At 39.7% G+C, this 25,515-nt stretch overlaps 3 protein-coding genes across 3 annotated transcripts; 2 read left to right on the plus strand and 1 right to left on the minus strand.

Moving 5' to 3' along the window:
* Positions 1-9,072: 9,072 nt before the first annotated feature.
* TOPP3 (type one serine/threonine protein phosphatase 3) lies at positions 9,073-12,260 on the plus strand. The gene is made up of 4 exons (XM_089607524.1): positions 9,073-9,581; positions 10,430-10,989; positions 11,275-11,487; positions 11,851-12,260. The coding sequence occupies exons 1-4, from the start codon at positions 9,392-9,394 to the stop codon at positions 11,860-11,862; spliced, it is 975 nt and encodes a 324-aa protein (XP_089463650.1). The 5' UTR covers positions 9,073-9,391; the 3' UTR covers positions 11,863-12,260.
* Positions 12,261-13,132: 872 nt separating this feature from the next.
* LOC149405636 (small ribosomal subunit protein eS10z-like) lies at positions 13,133-14,571 on the plus strand. Its single transcript, XM_089607539.1, has 5 exons — positions 13,133-13,206; positions 13,277-13,325; positions 13,444-13,717; positions 13,929-14,073; positions 14,205-14,571. The coding sequence occupies exons 1-5, from the start codon at positions 13,204-13,206 to the stop codon at positions 14,268-14,270; spliced, it is 537 nt and encodes a 178-aa protein (XP_089463665.1). The 5' UTR covers positions 13,133-13,203; the 3' UTR covers positions 14,271-14,571.
* A 754-nt stretch (positions 14,572-15,325) lies between these two features.
* Positions 15,326-18,583, minus strand: HSP90.1 (heat shock-like protein). The gene is made up of 4 exons (XM_089607552.1): positions 18,195-18,583; positions 17,609-17,750; positions 17,227-17,507; positions 15,326-17,132 (listed from the first exon to the last, which is right to left on the minus strand). Exons 1-4 carry the CDS (start codon positions 18,330-18,332, stop codon positions 15,582-15,584), a joined length of 2,112 nt encoding a protein of 703 aa, XP_089463678.1. The 5' UTR covers positions 18,333-18,583; the 3' UTR covers positions 15,326-15,581.
* Between the last annotated feature and the right edge of the window lie 6,932 nt (positions 18,584-25,515).

Raw genomic sequence — 25,515 nt, forward strand, 5'->3', positions numbered from 1 at the left:
ATTATTACTAGAAGACTTTTGTTCATCCTTAATAAAATATCTTGCTCACTCGGAAAACGTTTCTTAATTCAAATATTTGTTTTTTCTGAGTTTAAGAGTTTGGATCTATCTAGTTTTATGAGATGTGTATCTTTCAATTATGGATGAATACGATTTGAATATTTTACTTGTAACTCCCCCAAGGCTTTTCTTCTCGCTGAACAGGTGTTCTGCATAGTCCATGTCCGGTCTGGTTGTATCCGAAGTCTTCTGCTAGTCATTTGTTCTATGGCAGGGTGGATCGATTTGTTTTTGTCATTCAGAAGGAAAGCGGCCATAAGTGTTCGTAGCGGATGGGTATGGCTCAGCTCATAGGTCACTGGTTTTTCATGTTGTTGCAGTAAATCGGATGTTTAAGCTGGCTTACAAGTGTTTGGACCGAACCATTTCGGCGTGTATACTGTGCGTATTAAAAAATTGGCGAATATGAGGATTTATATCTTTCTTTACACTGTGAACCTCGCTTACAAAATAGCCACATGTCAAGTGGCTGTTTAACGCTATCGGCCCATTCAGCATCGACCACGGAGACGCAAACACTGAACCGACTGATGTGCCGGCGAAGGTCCCAACAAAAAACCCTCACTTGACTGAGCAGACAAACACCCCGACGAAAAATGTTGTCCCGACGAAAAATGCTAAGGCAAACACGGACGCGCCGACTGACGCACATCACTGTTTGCCTAAGCGTTTTCCCTCGACAACATTTTTCGTCTGGGTGTCTGCATGATCAGTCGGCTGAAGGTTTTCCGTTGGGATATTCGTCGACGCGTTAGTCGGTGCGTCAGTATTTGCTTGGGTGATTACCGCCACGACAACATTTTTCGTCGGGGTGTTTGCCTGCTCAGTCGACTGAGGCTTTTCCTTTGGGACCTTCGACGACGTATCCGTCGGCGCGTAAGAGCTATGTGAGACTTGCATAATATTTTTCTATTAGTATTAGTTGTTCCTTAACTTTATATGAGATATATGGTAAAGACTATGGTCTGTTGGAGGAATCGTTGGATCCGAGTTCTTCTGCTAGTCATGTGTTCTATGGCATAGTGGATCGATTTGTTTATGTCATTTAGAAAGAAAGCGGCCATAAGTGTTCGTAGCGGATGGGTACGGCCCATGGGTCACTGGTTTTCATGTTGTTGTAGGGAATCAGATGTTTAAGCTGGCTTACGAGTGTTTGGACCGAACCATTTGGCGTGTATGCTGAGCGTATTAAAAAATTGGCGAATATGAGGATTTATATTTTTCTTTGCACTGTGAACATCGCTTTCAAAATAGTCACATGTCATTTCCAATGTGTCCACAGGTGGCTGTTTAACTCTATCAGCTCGTTCATCATCGACCACGTTGACGCAAACACTGAGCCGAATGACGCGTCGGCGAAGGTCCCAACGAAAAACCCTCAGCCGACTGAGCAGGCAAACACCTAGACGGAAAATAGTCCCGACGAAAAACGCTCAGGCTAACGCGGACGTGCCGACTGACGCGCATCAATGTTTGCCTGAGCATTTTACATCGGGACAATATTTTCCATCTGGGTGTAAGCCTGCTTAGTCGACTTAGGGTTTTCCATTGGTACTTTCGTCGATGCATCAGTCGGCGCGTCAGAGTTTACCTGAGCATTTTCCGTCGGGACAACATTTTCCGTCTGGGTGTTTGCATGCTCAGTCGACTTAGGGTTTTTCGTTGGGACCTTCGCCGACCTCCGCAACAGATTTGGAATCTGTCATCTTTGTCTCACTCTCACCACATCCTATTTCATAATCCGTTTGTCCTTGATGCGGGAGCTAAAAAAAGGCCTCATTGACTCATTGTTTTCTGGGTGATGTTTCTTTCAGATCCGTCGAAATAAAAAAAAACAATGGCGAGGTTTGTTTTAAGTTCAGGGTTTGATTTTTTTTATATTCTTTTATGGGTTCTACGCTTTGTATTCTAATTTGTTGGTTACAAAGAAAAAGTTCTGAAAAAAAAAATTGTATTGATAATGATGATGTGATTAACGTGTTACCAAACAAATTGAAGGTCTGAAAGTTAAAAAAAAAAAATTCAGGGAAGAAATTTTAGCCAGAGCAATAGGGAAGAAGATGAGGATATTTCGGTCATGAATTAATTTATTCCATTCTATTTTAAACATTGTCAAAAAGTAAAAGCAAACGACAGAAAGCTTTTATTATTCCATTACATTCATATTGCTATTCTCATTCCAATTCCATTGCCATTTACACTTGCCAACCAAACATGCCCAATTACTACAGTATTTGAACGAATGAAAACATACATGTAAAAATAAAAACTTACAGATTGATGTGCCGGGAATGAGTAGCCTACCGGAAAATGAGTCGATATTGCTGCTAAATGAGTAGCACTTTTTTTAGGGTTTATAATTTATACGCTGTTTGATGCCGCGATATGTGCATATATCAATTAGTTTTGCAACTTGATGATGATTTTTTTTATTCAAATGTTTCGTATCGTAATGAATGATTCCAAAGGCGGATCGATAATAATATAATTGTGACGACATGATAAAAAGAGTAGGGTAAAGGAACAGAGTGAATCAGTACGTACTCATTGTTTTTAGTCTAGTTTTGCCTGCTAGGTAGAGGCCAACTTCCACGAGTCACGTCCCAAAATTGAATTATAAAAAAGTAAAATATTCGTCGACGCCTTAGTCGGCGCGTCAATATTTGCCTGGACGATTACCGTCACGACAACATTTTTCGTCGGGGTGTTTGCGTGTTCAATCGGTTAAGGCTTTTCCTTTGGGACCTTCGCCGACGCATCCGTCGGTGCGCCAGTATTATGTGAGACTTGCTGAATATCTTTGTCTTGGTCTCAGTTGTTCTTCAACTTTATATGAGATATATGGTGAAGATTATGGTCTATTGGAAGAATTGTTGGTTCTTTATTCTTCTGCTGGTCATGTGTTCCACGGCAGGGTGGATCGGTTTTTTTTTTTTTTTTTTTTTTTTTTTTCTGTCATTCAGAAGGAAATCGGCCATAAGTGGTCGCAGTGGATGGGTACAGCTCATGGATCACTGGTTTTTCATGTTGTTGCAGAGAATCGGATGTCTGGGCTGGCCAACGAGTGTTTGGGCCGAACCATTTGGCTTGTATGCAGAGCATATTCAAAAATTAGTGAATATGAGGATTTACATCTTTCTTTGCACTGTGAACCTCGCTTACAAAATAGCCACATGCCATATCCGATATCTCAATAGGTGGCTGTTTAACGCTATCGACCCGTTCATCATCGACTACAGAGACGCAAACACTGAGTCGATTGACCCAACGACGAAGGTCTCATCAAAAAAATGTTGTCCCAACAAAAAAACGTTCAGGAAAACACTTACGCGCCGACTGATGTGCCGGCGAAGGTCCCAAAGGAAAAGCCTCAGCCGACTGAGCAGGCAAATACCTCGATGAAAAATGTAAGTGCGATGGTAACCGCCCAGCCAAATACTGACGCGTCGGCGAAGGTCCCAACGGTAAACCCTCAGCCGATTGAGCAGGCAAACACCCCGACGAAAAATTTTGTTCCGACGAAAAATGCTCAAGCAAACTCTGACGGCGCCAGCGAAGGTCCAACGGTAAACCCTCAACCGACTGAGCAGGCAAACACTGACGCGCCGACGAAGATCCTATCGGAAAACCCTCAACCGACTGAGCAGACAGATACCATTACGGAAAATGTTGTCCCGACGGAAAATGCCAAGGCAAACACTAAAGCGCTAGCTAACGCGGCGGCGAAGGTCCCAACGGAAAACCATCAACTGACTGAGCAGGCAAACACCTCGGTAAAAATGGTGTCTCGACTGGAAACACTTAAGCAAACAGTGACGCACTCACTGACGTGCTGGCGAAGGTCCCAACGAAAAACCCTTAACCGACTGAGCATACAAACACCCCGACGGAAAATGCTCAAGTAAACACTGGCGCGCCGACGAAGGTCCCAACGAAAAACCATTAGCCAACTGAGGAGGCAAACACCCCGACGAAAATGTTGTCCCGATGGAAAATTTTCAGGCAAACACTGACACATCGGTTAAGGTCCCAACGGAAAACCCTCAGCCGATTAAGAAGGCAAACACCCCGATTGAAAATGTTGTCCCTCGAAAAACGCCCAGGTAAACTCTGATGCGCCGACTGACGAGCCGGCGAAGGTCCCAATGAAAAACCCTCAATCGACTGAGCAGACAAACATCCCGACGGAAAATGCTGTCCCGACGAAAAACGCTCAGGCAAACATTGATGCGCCTACTGACGCGCTTGCGAAATTCCCGACGGAAAACTTTCAGCCGACTGAGCAGGCAAACATCCCGACGGAATATGTTGTCCTGGCAGAAAATGCTTAGGCAAACATTGACGCGCCGACGAAGGTCCCAACGGATAACCCTCGGCCGACTGAGCAGACAAACACCCCGACAGAAAATGTTGTCCCGATGGAAAATGCTCATGCAAACACTGACGCGCCGACTAACGTGCTGGCGAAGGTTCCAATAGAAAATCCTTAGCCTATTGAGCAGGCAAACACCCTGGCAGAAAATGTTGTCCCGATGGGAAACGCTCAGGCAAACACTGATGCGCTGACGAATTTCCCAACGAAAAACCTTTAACCGACTAAGCAGACAAACACCTCGACGGAAAACGCTCAGGCAACCTCTGATGCGCCGATGAAGGTCCCAACGGAAAACCATCAGCCGACTAAGCAGGCAAACACCCAGATGAAAAATGTTCAGGCAAACATTGACTCGCCAGCGAAGGTCCCAACTGAAAACGTTCAGGCAAACATTGACTCGCCAGCGAAGGTCCCAACGGAAAACCCTCATTCGACTGAGCAGGCAGACAACTCGACGAAAAATGATGTCCCGATGAAAAATGCTCAGGCAAACACTGACGCGCCATCGAAGGTTCCAACAGAAAACCCTCAGCCAACTGAGCATGCAAACACCCCGACAAAAAATGTTGTCCCGACGAAAAACGCTCAAGTAAACACCGACGCGCCGACTGACGCACTGACAAAGGTCCCAACGAAAAACCCTCAACTGACTGAGCATGCAAACACCCCGACGAAAAATGTTGTCCCAACGGGAAACGTCAGGCAAACACTGATGTGCTGACAAAGGTCCCAACGGGAAACCCTCACCCGACTGAGCAGACAAACACCCTGACGAAAAATGCTCTCCTAACGGAAAACGCTTAGGCAAACATTGATGCGCCAGTGAAAGTCCCAACAGAAAACCTTCAACCGACTAAGCAGACAAACACCCTAACGAAAAATGATGTCCTGACGGAAAATGCTCAGGCAAACACCGACGCGCCGGAAGACGATGACGTCATCCGACCTCCCCCGATCGAACACGCCCGACGTGAAATTGTGGCAATTACTGAAAACGAAGGCACGACATACCTATCGGCTTTGGAGGAAGGTTTAAATTACATAACCCAGGAGAAGGAAAAGGCGAAACGTAAGAAGAAGATGAAGAATTGGACTTGGTTTGATAAACAATGTGGGTGTTAGACTTTGACTTTTTTTTATGGTATTTTGACTTTTCTTTTCCGAATTCTTTTTTTTATTTTATGATATTTTGACCTTTTTTTTAATGGTATTTTGACTTTTATTTATGTATAAGATTTGAAGACCATGTTTTTTTTTCCTTCTTATAGTCACATGGACTTGTGATGCGTAATTTAATTTACTAAGAGCTGTGTTATAGCAGTTAGTGAAAAATATGAATACAGAATCTAGAGCAATATATACTCAGTTCATGGAAATAAAATATGAATGTAGTATAATAGATAATTAGATAGTCCAAATAAATTATGACAATGTTTAAAAATTGACTGTTTAACAAAAGAATAATTATAGCAAACTTAACTCGATAAGATAAATAAGACAAGACAATTAAATGTTAGAGCATCCCCACCCGAACGCCATTCCCACTGAATAGCGTATAGGTGGGGTCCACCCGATCTTCATTTCCCACGCCATTTTGACGTGGGTTCTTATTGAAACCCGAAAGATTCACGAGACTCCGACAAAAGACAAACCATAAAATCTCAAACAATCTACCAATTTCAAACCCGAAATCGAAATAACAAAACAACGTTATACAAATCCGAAACAACAAACTCCAAATCTATAGTCAACTAAGTTTCGAACCAAAAATGAAACGTAAACATTCTCAGATTCGGTTTGGTTTTCGGTATCATTTGGCCAAGTTTCAACAAACGAGTGATTCAAACCAAGTCCGGCCGGAACCAACCCGAACAATCACATCAAAATTCCAAAATTACATATTCAGCCATGTTTCACTTTCAAACCAAGCTACCCAGACCGTCTACATCCTATATTCCTCGTCTGAGATGCTCGCCGGAGCTCCTGAGACCCGCGGCCGAGAAGAGATAAGAAAATGGGTTTTAAACCCTAGAAGAACTTGAAGAAATTCGAAGAGAAATTGAAGGAATTGAGCTCAATTCTTGCCTCTTATAGCTTCACCGGTGTCCACACATTCTTTTCTGGTGACTTTCCTCGGTCCGACGTCCTCGTCTAGCTCGGGGCGATTTCTCAGCCGGAGCGCGCGCGAGAGACGGGTCTCAGAACACCATACTTTGGCGATTCCAAGAAAGTTCGTGAATTGTATGACCACTGTCACAAACAAACCTATATATTTTTTTGTTATTTGGTAAGTGTTTATAAATTTTCTTTGTAATATCTCAAATTTCTAATATTTGATATTTTGTACATAAAATTTTGCTATTTGGTATAAATGAGATGTTTTTTTTTCGGCCCTTTTACAAAATATTGAAAGCCTTTTCAGAAGAAAAAATAAGTCTGCTTATCTGCATTTATATGGTCCTATGTGCAATAGACTTTTATGATGTAAAAGAGTGATTCTGGATCTGCCTTACGAATAGTTTTTAAGAAATTGTCTCAACTATCACTATTTGATAAGTTTTTTCCAATTTTCCAGTAAAAGTTTAAGGGCGCTCTAACTTATTAGCCTTTTTAAAACTTAAAATTGTGAAATAGCCAACGTTTTAGTAATATTTGATAATTAGCCAATCTTTCATGCAATAAGACATAATTACCCTTATTTTTTCCTCTAATTATTTACCAAAAATAAATTAAATGAAAATAATTTATTTATACCTAAATACTCTCTCTCTCTCTCTCTCTCTCTCTCTCTCTCTCTTTGTTACATTTTTAGTCATAACAGAGGTTAAAAAAAGCATCTCGCAATTAATAGTCAGTAATAACAGTTAGTAGGTTTCTACCAAAAACTTATTAACAGTTATTACCGACTATTAGTTAAAGCAGAAACCTATTAACAGTTATTAACGATTATTAACTGCGGTTTTTATGTTTTTGACATTTGTTCATAACTAAAAAAAGTGACGAGAGAGAGAGAGAGAGAGAGAGAGAGAGAGAGAGAGAGAGAGAGAGAGAGAGAGATAACTGAGATACTAATAATTAGGGATTTTGAATAATAAATTAATTTTATTAATTTCGAAAATAAATTATATTAACTAATTAATAAGGGTAAAAATGGTATAAACAATATGCCACATAAGCAAAATGGCTATAAATAAAAAAAAATTGAAACGTATGACAGAATGAAATTCTCAAGTTTGAATTGGCTTAATCAGTTACAAAACTCAAAGTTTAATTTGGCCAAAAATACTAGTAAACCACTTGTACAAATATAATTTTACCATCAACTTGATATCAACAATTGACATTTATTGTTGACATCTATGAGTTTTGAGTTCTCTGTTTGTTGACATAGATATCAACAATCAACATTTATTGTTAACATCTATGTCAGTAATTGACATAGACGTTAATTGTTGACATCAATTGTTGATGGTAAAATTGTATTTGTGCAAGTAACTTAGTAGTATTTTTGGCCAAATTAAGTTTTTGGTGAGAAATTAGAAAAAATTTATCAAATGATAGTTGATGAGGCAATTCCTCGTAGTTTTTTTTTTTTAAAATTATTATTATTTTTAATCAATGGGCAATGTTGCCCCAATACCCAATCAACTAAAATTCGGAAAGTTCATGAAATTCTAAAGGCCCAAGTTTAATTTTGTCCGGGTGAATGGGCCAGACCATATTCGGGCTTCAACAAAGCCGATTGTGTGGATAATATTTATACATATTTCGTATAGTAAACAGAAAAACAAAAATGCTTTCTAGCTCTAAAATATACAACAAAATACATTTTTTTTATTATTAAACTTACACTTACATGTACAAAAAAAACAACATTTTTTTTTGTGCTTCTCTGTCAACTGTTTTATTCTGTATACTATTTCATATTAAAAAGAAAAAACAAGAGATGCTTTCTAGCTCTAAAATATACAACAAAAATACATATTTTGTTTTAATTTTCTTTTGTTAGACTTGCAACTTTCATGTACAAAAATAACAAAAGTTTTTGTTTATTACTATCCGAACTTATCCTAAAATTATAATATTGGATAATGTTATTTAATATCTCAAGTGTCACGTGATGTGCCTCGATCTTTATACTGTAAATTTATTATCGTCATCATTTTTAATAGTTACAAGACATTCATTATTCCTCACGATGGAACCAAAATAAAGTTTTTGCCTAACACTTTTTGCTAGAAACTCAAAAAAGCAAGTCAATCTCAAATTATCTAAACCATGGTATTGATTCTCTTCCAGTTTTCTTTTCTTCATATTTTGATTCTCTTCCATTGCCGCCCAAAAATAGGACCACTAGATAGACTCATATCCATTTGAAACATAAGAGTACATAAATTAATATATTTTTTTAGTAAAATAAAATTAATTCGCCAGATATTTGTCTTTCAAGTTTTAATATTAATCAACATAATAAAACTAAACCGTCCAAAAAAATTAAACAGAGTTGACCTAATAAAGTAGACCACGTGCGACACCACACGAGCACTTAGATCTTTATTTATTGTTTATTTTTGAATATTTCGAATTCGCTTTATTTGAAAATTAAATCGATACAAAAAAAAAAATCGAAAAAAAAAACCCAAATATTAGGGCTTCATTTTCATTACAGACTAACACGAGAGGAAAATCTCTCTCTACGGAAACCAGAAAAAGAGGTCCCAAGCTCAGCCTCCTGAGCGGGAAATGGCGGCCATTCATTGACTCTCTCTCTCTCTCTCTCTCTCTAGCCCTAACCCTTACAAAATAGACCTAATTTTTTAATATATAGATATAAGGTTTTTTTTTTCGGGACTATATTGTCTCTAGGGTTTTTGGTCGATTGATTTAATTTGGTTGGTTCGACCGAATAATCGGCTCTAGGTTTTCGGTTAGGGTTTCGAGGGTGTTTTTTCAGCTATGAGTTCGGCGATGGACGAGGCTACTCTTGACGATATCATAAGGCGACTTGTGGCGGCGAAGAACGGTCGAACGACGAAGCAGGTTCAGCTCACGGAGGCGGAGATTCGACAGCTCTGTGCGGCGTCGAGGGAGGTTTTTCTCAGCCAGCCGAATCTTCTCGAGCTCGAGGCTCCGATAAAGATTTGCGGTAATTTATGCTCTTTGGAGATAGTAATTGGAATATATGTTTATGAAATAAATGAAAATTACAAGTCTTTTGGCTATTTCAAATTGTTCTATATGTTTATGGGATATTTATATGTATCTTAGTACCAAGCTGGTTTTTTTATTTATTTATTTATTTATTTTTTTTGCTCTGAAGCGATTATCTTTCGTGTATGTGTGAAATGAGTTGATTTTGAATTGCGTTGATTGTGTAAATTGTGTGATGAAGAATTCTGTTTATGAGTTTTAGATGACTAAATTTAGTGGGAAATCATTGATGCCAATGTTTTTGTTCCTTAGACTCGAACCAAGACCCGATTTTGGAATCTTCGATGTAGATTGTATTGTTTCATTATTTTAGATATGTAATTCATAAACTTATTTGATTTGTTATTATGTTCATAGACGCCTAAAGTTTCTCAATGGTTTGTATAAAAAGGTTTGCCAGGTTGAAAAGCCGAGAAATGCGACTGGAAGAGAAAAATTGGTGTTAATTTGCTATCTTTTATTGTGTTTGTTTTTATGTTCCTTAGACCCGAGCCAAGCCTGGCATCAGAATCTCGGAGAGAGAGATGGGTTGATTTCATTATTTGAGAGATGTAATCAACAAACTTAAATAGCTTTTCGTGTTTATTAATGTCATATATATATGGGTCTTTCATATAAAAATTGTGTAGGAAAAAAGGGTTAAAGGTTAATAACTAATAATGAAAAGAAAGAGTTGACATGATTTTTTTTTTTTTTTGTTTAACTGTATAAAGAGTTGAAACCAAGTTCCAACTTATATAAGCTCATTCAAAATTATATTGCTGGTTGACTGTTGTTTCACAGGAGATATTCACGGTCAGTACTCGGACCTCTTGAGATTGTTCGAGTACGGTGGTTTCCCGCCAGAAGCGAACTATTTGTTCCTCGGGGACTATGTGGACCGTGGTAAGCAGAGCATAGAGACCATTTGCCTTCTTCTCGCGTACAAGATCAAGTACAAGGAGAATTTCTTTCTTCTCAGGGGAAATCACGAGTGTGCCTCGATCAACCGTATATACGGATTCTACGACGAGTGCAAGAGGAGATTCAACGTCCGCATTTGGAAGACTTTCACCGAGTGCTTCAACACTCTCCCCGTCGCGGCTCTCATAGACGAGAAGATTCTGTGCATGCACGGAGGATTGTCGCCCGATTTGAAGCACTTGGATCAGATCAGGAACATTGCTCGCCCGCTTGATGTTCCCGATCAGGGACTTCTGTGCGATCTTTTGTGGGCCGATCCGGATAAGGACGTCGAGGGCTGGGGAGAGAACGACCGGGGAGTTTCGTACACTTTCGGGGCTGACCAAGTCGCTGAGTTTCTTCAGAAACATGACCTCGACCTTGTCTGCCGTGCCCACCAGGTATGAAAGTAGCGACCTTTTTGGTCTGCTGAAGCTTGTTTTGTGCTGATTGGTAGTGATTGGTATGGTTGAGAATATGTTGTCAGACATTAATTGATTTATTTTGATTGAATGTTTGAAGTATTATGTACTTTGAATTTGTTTGCTTCTTCTTGTTTTTAGCCTAGCCCTTTTAAGGAGGAACTGTATACTTGTATCACAAACATACGAGTTTATGAACCGTGGTGCTCTTTTGTTTCATTTGTTTGTTATTTTGTTGAATGTTTTGGTGGGTTTGGTTATCAGGTTGTTGAAGATGGGTACGAGTTCTTTGCAAAGCGACAACTGGTTACAATATTTTCGGCTCCGAATTACTGCGGCGAGTTCGACAACGCTGGTGCGATGATGAGTGTTGATGATTCATTGACGTGTTCTTTCCAGATCCTTAAATCTTCTGACAAGAAAGGTAAGTTCGGAATCGGGAACCACGCATTACGGCCCGGTACTCCTCCACATAAGGTACAAAAACTTTTTCAATACGCTTAATTTATGAAGTTAGAGCTTGAAAATAAATAAATTATTATAAATAAGCATTTGAGGTATTTTGTGTTGTCTATTTCTGTTTAATATATAGTCTATAAACTAATAAAACATTTGAAAGTTAAAGGGGTTCTCACACCCAAGTAATAGTAATACAAGGCAAGAAAAGAAGTCTAGTTTTGCTTGAACCGAAAGTAGTTAGTACGTTCTCTTGAGCGTGGAAATTTTCTTCTCGTTCGAGTAATATGTCTAAATTAAGGAATATTTTGAACTGGTAACAATGCGTCTATTTTTTCGTTTGTATAGCAATCATACTTAAAAAAAAAACTTTTTTATTCTCAGGGTAAGGGTTGATAGGATACCCCATTGTCGTGTGTGTGCTAATCACCATCAGTTCTGTCTCAAGCATGATTGAGGGGTTTGAATCTCGTATCATGTTCTCGATTTTCTTAAGCTTTTTTTTTTCTCTCTCTCTCTTCTCGACCGGTGTTTCTTGGCATGTGGATTGAAACTGCGAGGCTGTTCGTTCTGTGTGCTTTACACAAAATATGAAGACAAGCAAGGTTATGATTCGGACAAATTGGAACGAGCCGACGAGTCTGTGTAACATTACTGCAGTTATTTTTCTTTTGTTTTGAAATTTTTTTTTTCCCTGTGGAAACTAATGTATGATTGGAATTCCAACTACGGTGTGTGGAATTGTGGTTACGTCTTTATTTTCGATTTTATGGGAGTACTTGCATTGCATTGGCTGTTCTTTTTTTCGAATTTAAATTTATTTAGGCTAATTTTATTTTGCACGTTTTACTATGAAAGATGAAGAGATCACACTATAAACGACATTGACTTTCTCGCTTAAAGATGTCGTTTTAGGCAGTAGTAGTATCCCGGTGCTCGCGAGTCATCATGGTTTTATGTTTTGATGTGGGTATGGCATTTGATTTTATAATATTATTATGCAGACACTATTCTTTAATTAAAGAATACCTTCCTATGATACATGCCCTCTAAAAAAAAAAAAAAAAAAAAAAAAACTTCAGTTGCATAGACAGCTCCTCTGCCCGGGCAACACCGATTCTAGTGCCACTCGAGAAAATATGTGTTGAAATTCAAACAACCCATGTGTAATACTTATAATTTTTTTTTGGATCGATATACTTTGCTTTGTTACTTTGTTAGGCGGTGAGAGTGTATGGATAGACTTTGCTTAGCGACCAGACATATATGACTATTTTAATCTATTTTCTTGAAATAACTGGACCTTTTTACCAATATGTTTTTTTTTTTTTTTTTTTTTTTTTTATATAGAACCAGTATTTGTGTTTGTGAGAAAAAAAAAATCCTGTGTGTGTGTGTGTTTTTTTTTTTTAGAAATTAAAATTGATTAAATAACTATGACGCCCTAATTTAAATAAACGAAACTAAAATAATCATAACTACAAACATTAAGAATGGACATTTTTGGAAACGAGGGCTAGTTCGGGTAAATGTTCATAATGGTCTAAATGCATAGAAACTTATGGACATAATGTTCATATGGACCGAGTTTTTTTAGCAGGCCTAAAAAAAAAGCAGGCCCATTTAAAAGCCGTATAAAATGCATAGATAAAGAGACTAGTTAGGGTTTTTCTATACTTTGAGCTTGAAGAGACTATCGCCGAAACCTAGTCCCAAGTTCGCCGGCGATTTCCGACCATGGTAACACTCTTCTACATGACTCCATTTCAATTATCGGTGATCAGAAACTTATTTTCATTTTGTAATGTAGATTATCTCGGAGAAGAACAGACGTGAGATCTCCAAGTACATCTTCCAAGGTAAAAATTAAAAAAAAAAAAATTTCCGATTCTCTGGTTTTCAAAGTATAGATTTTGGTTCAAAAACTATTCTGATTCATTTTTTTTATATTCTTATTCGAATTTTTTTGATATCCAGAGGGCGTTTGCTTCGCGAAGAAGGACTATAACCTTCCGAAGCACCCTGAAATCGATGTCCCGAATCTTCAGGTGATCAAGCTTATGCAGAGCTTCAAGTCGAAGGAGTACGTTCGCGAGACCTTCGCTTGGATGCATTATTACTGGTATTTGACCAACGATGGGATTGAGTTTCTGAGGAACTACCTCAATCTTCCCTCTGAGATCGTCCCAGCCACTTTGAAGAAGGGCAAGACCATCGGAAGGCCAATGGGCCCACCCGGAGACCGTCCTCGGTACGAATTCCTTTTCCATTTTTACTGAAAATATTTCCTGTAATGGTGTTCATACTAGATTGTTTAGGGTTTAGGGTTTAATATTGTATGCGGATTGACAGTTTCAGCTCTATTGTTAGGGTTTGATTGTGGAATAGATTGTTGTAATTGTGGGATGAATGGGCTGACTTTTTTTTTCTGTCGGGGTTTGACTTTATGTTTGATGATTCAGTGGCCCGCCTCGGTTCGAGGGAGAGCGTAGGTTCGGCGGAGACCGTGAGGGATACCGTGGCGGTCCACGTGGCGGTCCCGGCGGTGATTTCGGTGCAGGCGGTGATAAGGGTGGTGCCCCGGCTGATTACAGACCTTCCTTTGGGGTATGATTTTTAAACCTTTTACATAATTACGTTTAGTACATTGCTATTGGAAGCTACCAATGTTTTGATTTTAATGTGTGCAAAGTTTGATTCGTTGAGTTAATTTGTGATTTTTGCACCGATTTTTTCAGGGTCCTGGTGGAAGACCTGGCTTTGGTCGCGGAGCTGGTGGTGCTGGCCCGGCTAGCTCGTCTTAGGAAAAAAGAGATTTAACATCTTTCGTCGTGTTTTATGTTGGTTTCTTCGAGAATCGAGAGATGATTTTGATATAGCGTTGTTCCTAGATGAAGACTTGTCAAAAGTTTTGTTTCCTTGTCATGTGTCTCTGGATTGGATATTTTTTTTTATGAATCCTCTATTAGATTTATAAGAAATTTTTATATGGTCTTTCGTTTTCTTTTGCTTTGAACCCTTCTCATAATGGTTAACCTTGCTCTTGTATTATCACACCAATTATGCTGGTTTATGAAATGTCGTCATTCAAGATTAGTAGTTTTTCGAGCACATGGCTGCTTGGCTAATAACACAGCTGTTTATCTTGCTTTTGGGTTCTATTCTGGTTATCTAGAATATGATTTACTAGTGAGATTAGCAGAGTATCAATGAAGAGACTTTGAACAAACAAAGGCAAATTCTTCAAATAAGTCATTATAGAACATAATCTACAATTGTAATCTGTGATCAATCTTTGTGTTAAGGTCATATTGGATATTTGAAAAGTTTCTACCTGTGCACTCCTAGTCTTAGGCTTAATTTGACTTCCAAATGACGAGCTTTATTTGGCCATAACAATATCTTCATTCCTGATACTCAAGTCGGCAATGGCATCAATTCGTTGCAAAGCCTCCGGATGAAGAAGACTACGACTTTCAGCTCAAGCAAGCTCTTTTCCTTGGAGCAGAGGCAATTACGTTACACGTCGTATTCACGAGCCAAACAATACTTAGTGTAAATTTCGTTTCTGGTCACAGCTGCAATTGATCAAGTAAGCCGTATTGTCGAGTTGCTAATTTTTTTTTTACAGATTCTTAAAGATAGCTAGTTCTGTTATATATAAGGAAGGAATGAATCTTGAAATTCTACGAGAGCTCAATGCTACTGCAATTTATTTCATTATAAAATATAATTTGGTGCTCTCAAGTCTATGAAGTGTAATAGTTCTGCATTTCGACGAGAGCCAAGGTTTGAAGTCAGTGGTACCAAAATATTAAGTGTACCCGACTCCACAAAGAACTGTAACTAACACGAGATAGATCGAAAAAATTTGAGATTATAAAGATGTCTATAAACTCCAAAACAAAAACAAAAAAGCTTACAATGGGAGAGAAACAAACTTATTTACTCTCTCAAAACCACCCATAGTTAAACCATAACATAGTCCATCTTTCACACCAAAATGACACAAACACAAACCAACACAAAAAACAAAGACAAAAAACTATGGACTTGGAAACACCGATCAGAACTGCTAGAAGATAGGAAAAAAAAAAAAATCACTACTTGGAAACTTAATCCACCTCTTCCATTTTGCTCTCCTCGTTGACTTCCTCATCCAAGGCGGGCATTTCCTCGTCGTTCTCGACAGCCTCGTCCTCGTCGATGCTGAGACCGAGCTTCAACATCCTGTGGATCCTGGCCGCAAAAGTGTTGGGATCTTCGAGGCTGAACCCGGAAGTCAGAAGGGCGGTCTCGAAGAGCAAGAGAACCAAGTCCTTGACCGACTTGTCGTTCTTGTCCGCCTCGGCTCTCTTCCTCAGCTCGTCCATGATTCCGTTGTCCGGGTTGATCTCCATCGTCTTCTTGCTCGACATGTACGACCCCATCGAGCTGTCCCTCAGAGCCTGAGCCTTCATGATCCTCTCCATGTTCGCCGACCACCCATACTCGCCGGTCACCAAACAGCACGGAGAGTCCACGATCCTGTCCGAGACCACCACTTTCTCGACCTTGTCGCCCAGGATGTCCTTGATCGTCTTGCACAGGTTCTCGAACGACTTCTTTTTCTCTTCCTTCTTTCTCTTCTCTTCCTCGGTCTCGTCGTCGAGTTTCAGACCCTCTTTCGTGGCGGAGACGAGTTTTTTGCCGTCGTACTCCTTGAGTTGTCCGACGGCGTACTCGTCGATCGCGTCGACCATGAAGAGAACCTCGTAGCCTTTCTTCTTGAGCCTCTCCAAGAACGGGGAATTCTCGACGGCCTTTTTGCTCTCTCCGGTGATGTAGAAGATGTCCTTTTGACCCTCCTTCATCCTCGTGACGTAGTCTTTCAAGCTGGTCATTTCGTCGCCGCTCTTGGTCGAGTGGTATCGGAGAAGATCGGCCAGCTTGGCTCTGTTTTGGCTGTCCTCGTGGATACCCAGCTTGAGATTCTTCGAGAAGGACTCGTAGAACTTGGCGTAGTCCTCCTTGTTCTCGGCGATCTCCGAGAACATCTCGATGCATTTCTTGACCAGATTCTTCCTGATCACCTTGAGAATCTTGTTCTGCTGAAGCATTTCTCGAGAGATGTTGAGAGGCAGGTCATCCGAGTCCACAACGCCCTTCACAAACCCGAGGTACTCGGGAATGAGCTCTTCACAGTTGTCCATGATGAAGACTCTGCGCACGTAGAGCTTGATGTTGTTCATCTTCTTCCGGGTATCGAAGAGGTCGAACGGAGCTCTCTTGGGAACGAAGAGAATGGCTCTGAATTCGAGCTGCCCTTCAACCGAGAAGTGCTTCACAGCGAGATGCTCTTCCCAATCGTTGGTGAGACTCTTGTAGAACGCCGCATATTCTTCTTTCGTGATCTCCTCGGGCTTCCTCAGCCAAATCGGCTTCTGCTTGTTGATGAGATCCCACTCGTGGCTCACCTCCTTGACCTTCTTTTTCTTGGGCTTCTTCTCTTTCTCCTCGTCTACTTCCTCAATATCTCCTTCCTCTTCCTTCTTCTCTTCCTCATCCTCGTCGTCGCTGATCTCCTTCTCAGTCGTCTTCTCAGACCAGAGGTAGATCGGGTAGCTGATGAACTCAGAGTGCTTCTTCACAAGGTCCTTCAATCTCCTCTCCTCCAAGTACTCCAACTGAAACAATTACAACGCACAGATCGTCTTACAAAAAAGACCAAAGCCTCATAATCAGAAGAAACAAAACATTCTCTGTAAATCCAATTCATACCTGATCTTCCTTGAGGAAGAGAGTCATCTTAGTCCCACGGCCTAATTGTTCACCCCCGGTGTCTCGGGTGACGGTGAAAGACCCACCGGCCTGAGACTCCCAAACGTACTGCTCGTCATCATTGTGCTTGGTCGTCACAACAACCTTCTCGGCGACCAAGTAAGCCGAGTAAAACCCCACACCAAATTGCCCAATCATGCTCACATCAGCCCCGGCCTGAAGAGCCTCCATGAACTCTTTGGTCCCAGACCTCGCAATAGTTCCCAGATTGTTCACCAGATCTAACAAACAACATCAAGCAAACGAATCGAGTAAGATCACATGACAAAAGCTCCCACACCAATTTGATTGAAAATTACATATGAATGGCCGATCAAAATACCTGCTTTGGTCATTCCAATACCACTGTCTATGATAGTGAGAGTCTTGTTGGCCTTGTCTGGTACAAGCCTGATGAACAGCTCTGGCTGACCATCGAGCTTGCTCTTGTCCGTAAGGCTCTCGAACCTTATCTTGTCCAACGCCTGTACAAATTTCCCATTGCCAACACAGATACTATATCACTTGACCTTATAACGACCTCTACTTCTAATCTCAATCCATACATCTAATCACAATTTAAATAAAAAAAAAAAAAAAAAAAAAAAACCTCATTGCTATACAGTACCGCTAAACAATCAAACGAAGCACTATTAGATTTCACATTCACACAAACCTCTTGTTCTAATCTCCATATAAAGATCTAATCACGATTAACGACGCATTCTACATGAAAGAGCGATTGCTACGTAGTGACAATTCACTCTGAACGAATATCTATTAAACATCAAGCAGAACAAACCTCTTATTCTCATCTGAATTCAAAGATCTAATAACATTAAACAACGACACGTTCTACAGCAAAAAGCGATTGCAATTTATAATATACATAGTAGCGATTAAGTATTCATAGGATAGGAGAGACTTACATCAGAGGAGTTACTGATGAGCTCGCGAAGGAAAATCTCCTTGTTGCTGTAGAAAGTGTTGATGATCAGGCTCAGGAGCTGGTTGATCTCAGCCTGGAAAGCGAAGGTCTCGGTGTCTGCCATCTGAACTTCCGCCATTAGTGCCGTATCGAAGCTTTCACCGGAGAGAAAACGCGATTGAATGCGAAATTCGGAAATGAATATCGGAGATCGTATGTTGCTTTAGGAATTCGTTTCGTTGTTCTTCACGTACTGCGTTCGATCGGAGCTGGTGTGTATTTATAGGTGTATTGCAGTATATGGAAATGAGATTCTAGAGCCTTCTTTCTTCGTAGAGCATTCTGGTTGTTTGTATTCCATGGGAATTTCATACATGTTTTCGCGGGAGTTCTAGAGTCTTCTTGATATCTCTTAGACTATATGACTGCCACGCTGGCCTTTGACTTAGTTTTATTTGTTGGCAATAATACCCATAAAATGCTATTAGAAAAATATTAATTATTTGATGCGATATTTTTTTTTAAATTGCACAAAATTCGACATAAATATGTATTAAATAAGAAAAATTAAAAGAATTATGTATATATATAATATAAATATGTTATTATGTTTCATTAGTAAAATATTGGAAAAATTATACAAAAATAACTATTTGAAATTAATTAATTAATAAAATAATCAAAATTTTAAATTTTCAGCAATGTAGTTAAAATTAGGTAGTCAAATTTTTTTTAAACACAAAGATTAAATTTTTTTATCGATTATTATATGCAATTTATTACTTTTAAAAATATTTATTATATGGTCAATTTTTTTTAAGGTTATAATATAAATTAATCAATATCTTTCAAAAAAATGAACCAGTTAATTAAGTCAAATTTGTGTTTGTATTGAAATTCATTATTATTATTTTAAAAAAATAACTATGCAAGATGAATAGTTTGAGAATCACATTGCCAATACAATATCTTATAATACTTTTAACAAAAAATTAGGTAACTAGCCAACTTAATCGTTTGAGATTGCTATATAACCACTATTTCATAAATATTAGGTAAATTATCATAAACATGACGTGATAATTTTGGTTTACCTTTTCATTGAAATAAAATAGTGGAGTATTTACGTCAATTTAAGCGTATAAATCATGGACGTGGTCATTTATTTATAATTTACGGAAGGTTAGTTATATAACAATGTGTTGGATATCAGTCATGGAACTACATCGTTGGATCATGTTTTGCACTTGAGCTTAGCAGACGGACCGTTGGATCATCACAGCAGAGATAGCTTCCCGCGCAAGGCATCAACGGCTGAGATTGTTTCTGTGGTTTTTAATGAGTCCTAGGCTGTGTATAAATAGAGATGGTTGTAGTGAGGCTGTTTGTAACTTCAATTTTCAGTTAGTTGTTGTAAACACTTGGGGAAACACTTTTGAGAGACTTATTGTAAGGGAAACACAATTGGGGACAAAAGTGAGGACGAGTGTGTAAGAACTTCTTGATAGTGATCGTGATTTTCGTTGCTGGATGTAGGCACATTGCCGAACCAGGGTAAAAAGTGTGTCGCTTTACTTTTCCGCGTTTGATTTGCTGGTTTTATTGCTTTCCTGGTTTTACTTGCATCAGAAGAAATCTAGGGTTCGAAGACTAGATTGTGCAAGATTCACTACAATTGGTATCAGAGCCATTACCACCAAATCTTTGCGACACGATGGGGATCACGAAGATGGAGATCGAGCGATTCAATGGCAAAAGAGATTTTGCTCTGTGGCGTCAGAGAATGAAGGCAATTCTTGTTCAGATGAAAATCTCCAAGGTGATCGATCCTGAAGCCAAACACGCTGAATCGGTCACGGCTGAAGACAAGGCAGAGATGAACGAGCTTGCATACAGCACGATCGTCCTGTATCTTGGAGACAAAGTTTTGCGAGAAGTCGCCAATGAGAAGACTGCCATTGGCGTGTGGGCGAAGCTTCAGAGCCTGTACATGAAGAAATCCCTATCGAGAAGGATCTATCTCAAGGGAATGCTTTTTGGATTCAAGATCCAAGAAGACAAGCCGATTGAAGACTATCTTGACGAATTCAATCGGATCGTCATTGATCTCGCCAATATCGGAGTCGATACTCCCGATGAAGACCAAGCGATCTTGATTCTAAACGCTTTGCCTCCCTCATATGCAAATTTCGTCGATGCTATGAAATATGGGCGATCCTCAATCACCGCAGAGGATGTTCAGTTGGCATTGAAAGCAAAGGCTCTTCAATCCAGAGGCGAGAAGAAATCTGCACCTGAAGGTCTTCTTGTTCGCGCTCAACCAGACAAGAAGTCTTTTAAGAAGAAGAAAGGGAAGTCGAAGCCTGAAGATCAAGAGAAGCCATTCGCGTACAAGTGCTACAATTGTCACAAGGAGGGACACATGAAGAAGGATTGCCCTGAACTGAAGAAGGATCCAGGTGCCTCTACTTCAAAGACTGGAAAAGCCGTCGTTGCTGAGAATGACGGCTACGACAGTGCTGAAGCCCTAATGGTCACCACAGATCGACCCAGCTCCGAGTGGATTCTTGACAGTGGGTGTTCTTTCCACATGACACCCAACAAGGAGTGGCTTGAGAACTACGCTGACTCAGATGGGATGGTTCTTCTTGGCAATGATAAACACTGTCCAGTAATTGGCACTGGTTCCGTGTCTCTCAAGAATCATCTGGGCAAGGTCAAGATTCTTCAAAATGTCAGGTATATCCCAGAACTGAAAAGAAATTTGATTTCTCTTGGAGTTTTGGAACAGGCAGGGTACAAATTTGCTAGTGAAAATGGAATCTTGACTGTTTCCAAGAATGGAAGAGCTGTACTACAAGGTGTTCGACGAAATGGCTTGTACTTCCTCACTGCACAAACAATATCTGGCCATACTGCTATTGTTTCAAGAAAAGAGAATTCAAGGTTGTGGCACCTTAGGCTGGGCCATGTCAGTGAAAGAGGTATGACAGAACTGGCCAAGCAAGGAGTCCTTGGTGATGAAAGGATCACTGCTTTGGGTTTCTGTGAAGAATGCATCTATGGCAAGGCATGCAGGGCAAAGTTTGGCAAGGGAGTCCACAGATCAGAGGCTATCTTGGACTATGTCCATACTGATCTCTGGGGTCCAGCAAGAGTCCCTTCTCATGGTGGCAGTAGGTATTATATGAGCATAGTGGATGACTACTCAAGAAGACTATGGGTCTATCTGCTCAAACAAAAGAATGAGGCTTTGGATTCGTTCAAGACCTGGAAGACCCTGGTTGATACTCAGACTGGAAAGAAAGTGAAGAAGCTAAGGTCTGATAATGGCTTAGAATTTTGCTCAGAACAGTTTGATAGCTTCTGCAGATTGAGTGGCATTCAAAGGCATCATACAGTTGCCAACACACCTCAACAGAATGGTCTTGCAGAGAGATTTAATAGGACTATCATGGAGAGGGTGAGATGTCTTCTGATACACGCCAAGCTTCCAAAGGCTTTCTGGGCAGAAGCTGTCAAGACTGCAGCTTATCTAATCAATAGGTGTCCCTCTACAGCCATCAAGTTGAAAACTCCTATGCAGATGTGGTCTAACCATGAAACAGACTATAGCAAACTCAAGGTCTTTGGGTGTACTGCTTATGTGCACACCAAGCAAGGGAAGCTTGACCCTAGAGCCTTGAAATGTGTTTTCATAGGCTATCCAGATGGGGTAAAGGGGTACAGGCTATGGTGTCTTGAAACTGGGCACAGAAAGTTCATCATCAGCAGAGATGTGACTTTCAGAGAAGATGATTTCTGTGACAGAAAATCCCCTGGAGATCTTGACAGCCTTGCAGAGGAAGATGAAGCAAGCTCAGAGCACATTGCTCAGGTGGAGATATCTACTGATACTGCCACCCAACCTGTCAATGATCATGTTGAAGAAGCTGTTGAAGACCATCACAATCAACAAGGGATAGCAGCTCAAGATCAACCTCAACAGCCTGAGATTGATGAAGATGAGGAAGCTGGCAGTGCAGAGCATCTACATGAAGAAGAAGATCACACCAACTACAGTCTTGTCAGAGACAGGGCTAAGAGAGTGTCTAAGCCCACACAAAGGTTTGGCTATGACCTTACAGCTTATGCCCTCATGGTAGGCTCAGATATTCTTGAAGATGAGCCAAGGACCTACAGACAAGCTTGTCTCAGCAAGAATAGAGAACAGTGGAGCCTTGCTATGAAAGATGAGCTGAAGTCTCTTAAGGAAAACCATACCTGGACAGTGGTTGACAAACCACACAACAAGAAGATTGTTGGGTCCAGATGGATCTACAAACTCAAGGAAGGCATACCTGGAGTTGAACAGCCAATGTTCAAGGCAAGGCTTGTTGCAAAGGGTTTTTCACAGCAAGAAGGTGTTGACTACAATGAAATCTACTCACCAGTGGTCAAACACAGGTCCATTCGCATCATTCTTTCTATGGTTGCTATTTTTGACTGGGAGCTGGAACAAATGGATGTAAAAACAGCTTTCTTGTATGGAGATTTAGATGAAGTCATCTATATGCAACAGCCTGAGGGATATGAGATAGGGAATAAAGCTGAAAAGGTGTGTTTGCTTCATAAATCCCTATACGGCCTTAAGCAATCACCTAGGCAGTGGTACTTGAAGTTTGACATGTTCATGGTGGAGACTGGTTTTGAGAGAAGTCAGTATGACTGGTGTGTGTACTTCAAGGATGTAAAGGGTACAGGATATGTTTATCTCCTCCTCTATGTTGATGATATGCTAATTGTGTGCAAGGATAAGTCAGAGATAAACAGGTTGAAGAGTCTTCTCAGCAAAAGGTTTCAGATGAAAGACCTAGGACCAGCAAAGGTCATACTAGGCATGGAAATTCAGAGAAACAGGAAACTGAAGAAGCTTGGCCTATTCCAGAAAAAGTACCTAACCAAGGTCTTGGATAGATTTGACATGTTGGAGTCAAAGCCTGTTCTCACTCCTATAGCTCAACATTTCAAACTCTCTGCATCCCAAAGACCTGAGTCAGAAGAAGAAAGAGTGCACATGAATAATGTCCCTTATGCCAGTGCTGTGGGAAGTCTCATGTACTCAATGATCTGTTCTAGACCAGACATAGCCTATGCTATAAGTCTAGTGAGTAGATTCATGAGTGACCCGGGAAAAGCACATTGACAAGCAGTGAAGTGGATTCTCAGATACATCAAGGGAACAGTGAATACTGGTATCATCTATGGCTGCAAAAGATCTACAGATTTTCAAGTTGAGGGGTATGTGGACTCCGATTATGCTGGAAGCATAGATACTAGAAAATCTCTTACAGGCTATCTGTTCACTGTTGGTGGTGGAGTGGTGAGCTGGAAAAGCAATCTACAGTCAGTTGTGGCTCTATCAACAACAGAAGCAGAGTATATGGCTGTTACTGAAGCTGTAAAAGAGGCCATTTGGTTGAAGGGTCTAGTGACTGAACTTGGTTTCACTCAGAAACAAGTTGCAGTGCACTGTGACAATCAGTCTGCTATTCACTTGTCTAAGCATCAGGTTTTTCATGAAAGGTCAAAGCACATTGACATCAAGATGCATTTTGTGAGAGACATTGTCAGCTCAGGTGAAGTGAAGATAGAGAAGATTGGCACTGAAGACAATCCGTCAGATATGCTTACAAAGTCAGTTCCTGGACATAAGTTCACTCATTGTCTAGAACTGATAAATGTAAGGCATAAGTTGGAAGAGGCTGGTCCTTAGGGATCAGTGACTTGAAGATCACGATTGCTACATGTGAGTTCAAGACTGAGGTGGAGAATTGTTGGATATCAGTCATGGAACTACATCGTTGGATCATGTTTTGCACTTGAGCTTAGCAGACGGACCGTTGGATCATCACAGCAGAGATAGCTTCCTGCGCAAGGCATCAACGGCTGAGATTGTTTCTGTGGTTTTTAATGAGTCCTAGGCTGTGTATAAATAGAGAGGGTTGTAGTGAGGCTGTTTGTAACTTCAATTTTCAGTTAGTTGTTGTAAACACTTGGGGAAACACTTTTGAGAGACTTATTGTAAGGGAAACACAATTGGGGACAAAAGTGAGGACGAGTGTGTAAGAACTTCTTGATAGTGATCGTGATTTTCGTTGCTGGATGTAGGCACATTGCCGAACCAGGGTAAAAAGTGTGTCGCTTTACTTTTCCGCGTTTGATTTGCTGGTTTTATTGCTTTCCTGGTTTTACTTGCATCAGAAGAAATCTAGGGTTCGAAGACTAGATTGTGCAAGATTCACTACACAATGTAAATATGATGAGCCCTGTTTTTAAAGCCTCCAATTGAACCAAAATGATTAAAAAATGCATTGAACCGTATCGTAAAAGAATTCATATTACAACACACATACTTAACTCAATCTTAATATCTGATGTTGCATGAAATGAGACCTTCTGATGGGCTAGGGCCGTAGTGATCAAGTTTGGGTGGCACTAGTTCTTTCATGTGATGTCTCCTCTTATGTGGGAGCGTGGGTTCAATACCGATAAAAGAGAAATATTTGCTTAAGTATTCAATGTAATCAAATTATACACTAAATGTATATAAATGCATGAACGAAAAGTGTTCAAAATGAGAACATAGGCTTAAGTTTATTTAGTATGGCCTCGCTTCTAGTTTGTTTGGTCACATATTGTTAAGTTTAATAAACATGCGTCGTAGTTTAAAGTTTAACCAAAAGTTTGAATTGTAATTTTGGGTGGTGGAATTTTTTATTTTCTCATAACTCATCTATTGCCCAAATTACACATGATCAAATTAGAAAAGTAGGGTAGTAATTACTGACGGATAAACCGCAAATCGTTAGATATTAAACAAAAATAAGAAATTTGGATACAAGTCTAATTTTCAATGTATACTAAAGTTAATGATCACATGTTAATAAATTAAATAAATTTAGATTCTCTCTTATGAGTATGAAAAACTGCATAAATCGGATCTAGAGCACTATTTGTTTTATTAAATTTTGTACCAATGTGAAGCCCTCAACTAGACGATTATTTTAACAACGTCAAAGACTACTTCTCATTACCTGGTGGAGTATATTGAATTAAATGTGATTAACCAGAAAAAAGTATTCTATACCAATTTTAAAAGAAATAGAAACTATACATTTATTTAATTTGTAAACTTGTGTCTATTTTCTTTTAAAAAAAATACGCTTCAATGAATTTTTACCCAATTATCCTTTAAAAAAAGAAGAAGAGAGTTTTCAGCATAGATCTCTTACACATCAACATCAAAAAATAAAATTTATAGTGTTTAGTTTGTTACATTA

The sequence above is a fragment of the Urtica dioica genome, chromosome 2 (genome assembly GCF_054948205.1).
Source record: "Urtica dioica subsp. dioica isolate 48M chromosome 2, U.dioica_male_clone48M_v1_H2, whole genome shotgun sequence".
Taxonomy (NCBI): domain Eukaryota; kingdom Viridiplantae; phylum Streptophyta; class Magnoliopsida; order Rosales; family Urticaceae; genus Urtica; species Urtica dioica.

Coding starts and splice junctions, on each gene's coding strand:
- TOPP3 (XM_089607524.1), top strand. CDS start 9,392: ATGAGTTCGGCGATGGACGAGGCTACTCTTGACGATATCATAAGGCGA. Junction 9,582..10,429: donor GGCTCCGATAAAGATTTGCG/GTAATTTATGCT, acceptor GTTGTTTCACAG/GAGATATTCACGGTCAGTAC. Junction 10,990..11,274: donor TTGTCTGCCGTGCCCACCAG/GTATGAAAGTAG, acceptor TTTGGTTATCAG/GTTGTTGAAGATGGGTACGA.
- LOC149405636 (XM_089607539.1), top strand. Junction 13,326..13,443: donor CTCCAAGTACATCTTCCAAG/GTAAAAATTAAA, acceptor TTTGATATCCAG/AGGGCGTTTGCTTCGCGAAG. Junction 13,718..13,928: donor CCACCCGGAGACCGTCCTCG/GTACGAATTCCT, acceptor TTGATGATTCAG/TGGCCCGCCTCGGTTCGAGG.
- HSP90.1 (XM_089607552.1), bottom strand. CDS start 18,332: ATGGCGGAAGTTCAGATGGCAGACACCGAGACCTTCGCTTTCCAGGCT. Junction 17,751..18,194: donor TCATCAGTAACTCCTCTGAT/GTAAGTCTCTCC, acceptor AAATTTGTACAG/GCGTTGGACAAGATAAGGTT. Junction 17,133..17,226: donor TCTTCCTCAAGGAAGATCAG/GTATGAATTGGA, acceptor TAATTGTTTCAG/TTGGAGTACTTGGAGGAGAG.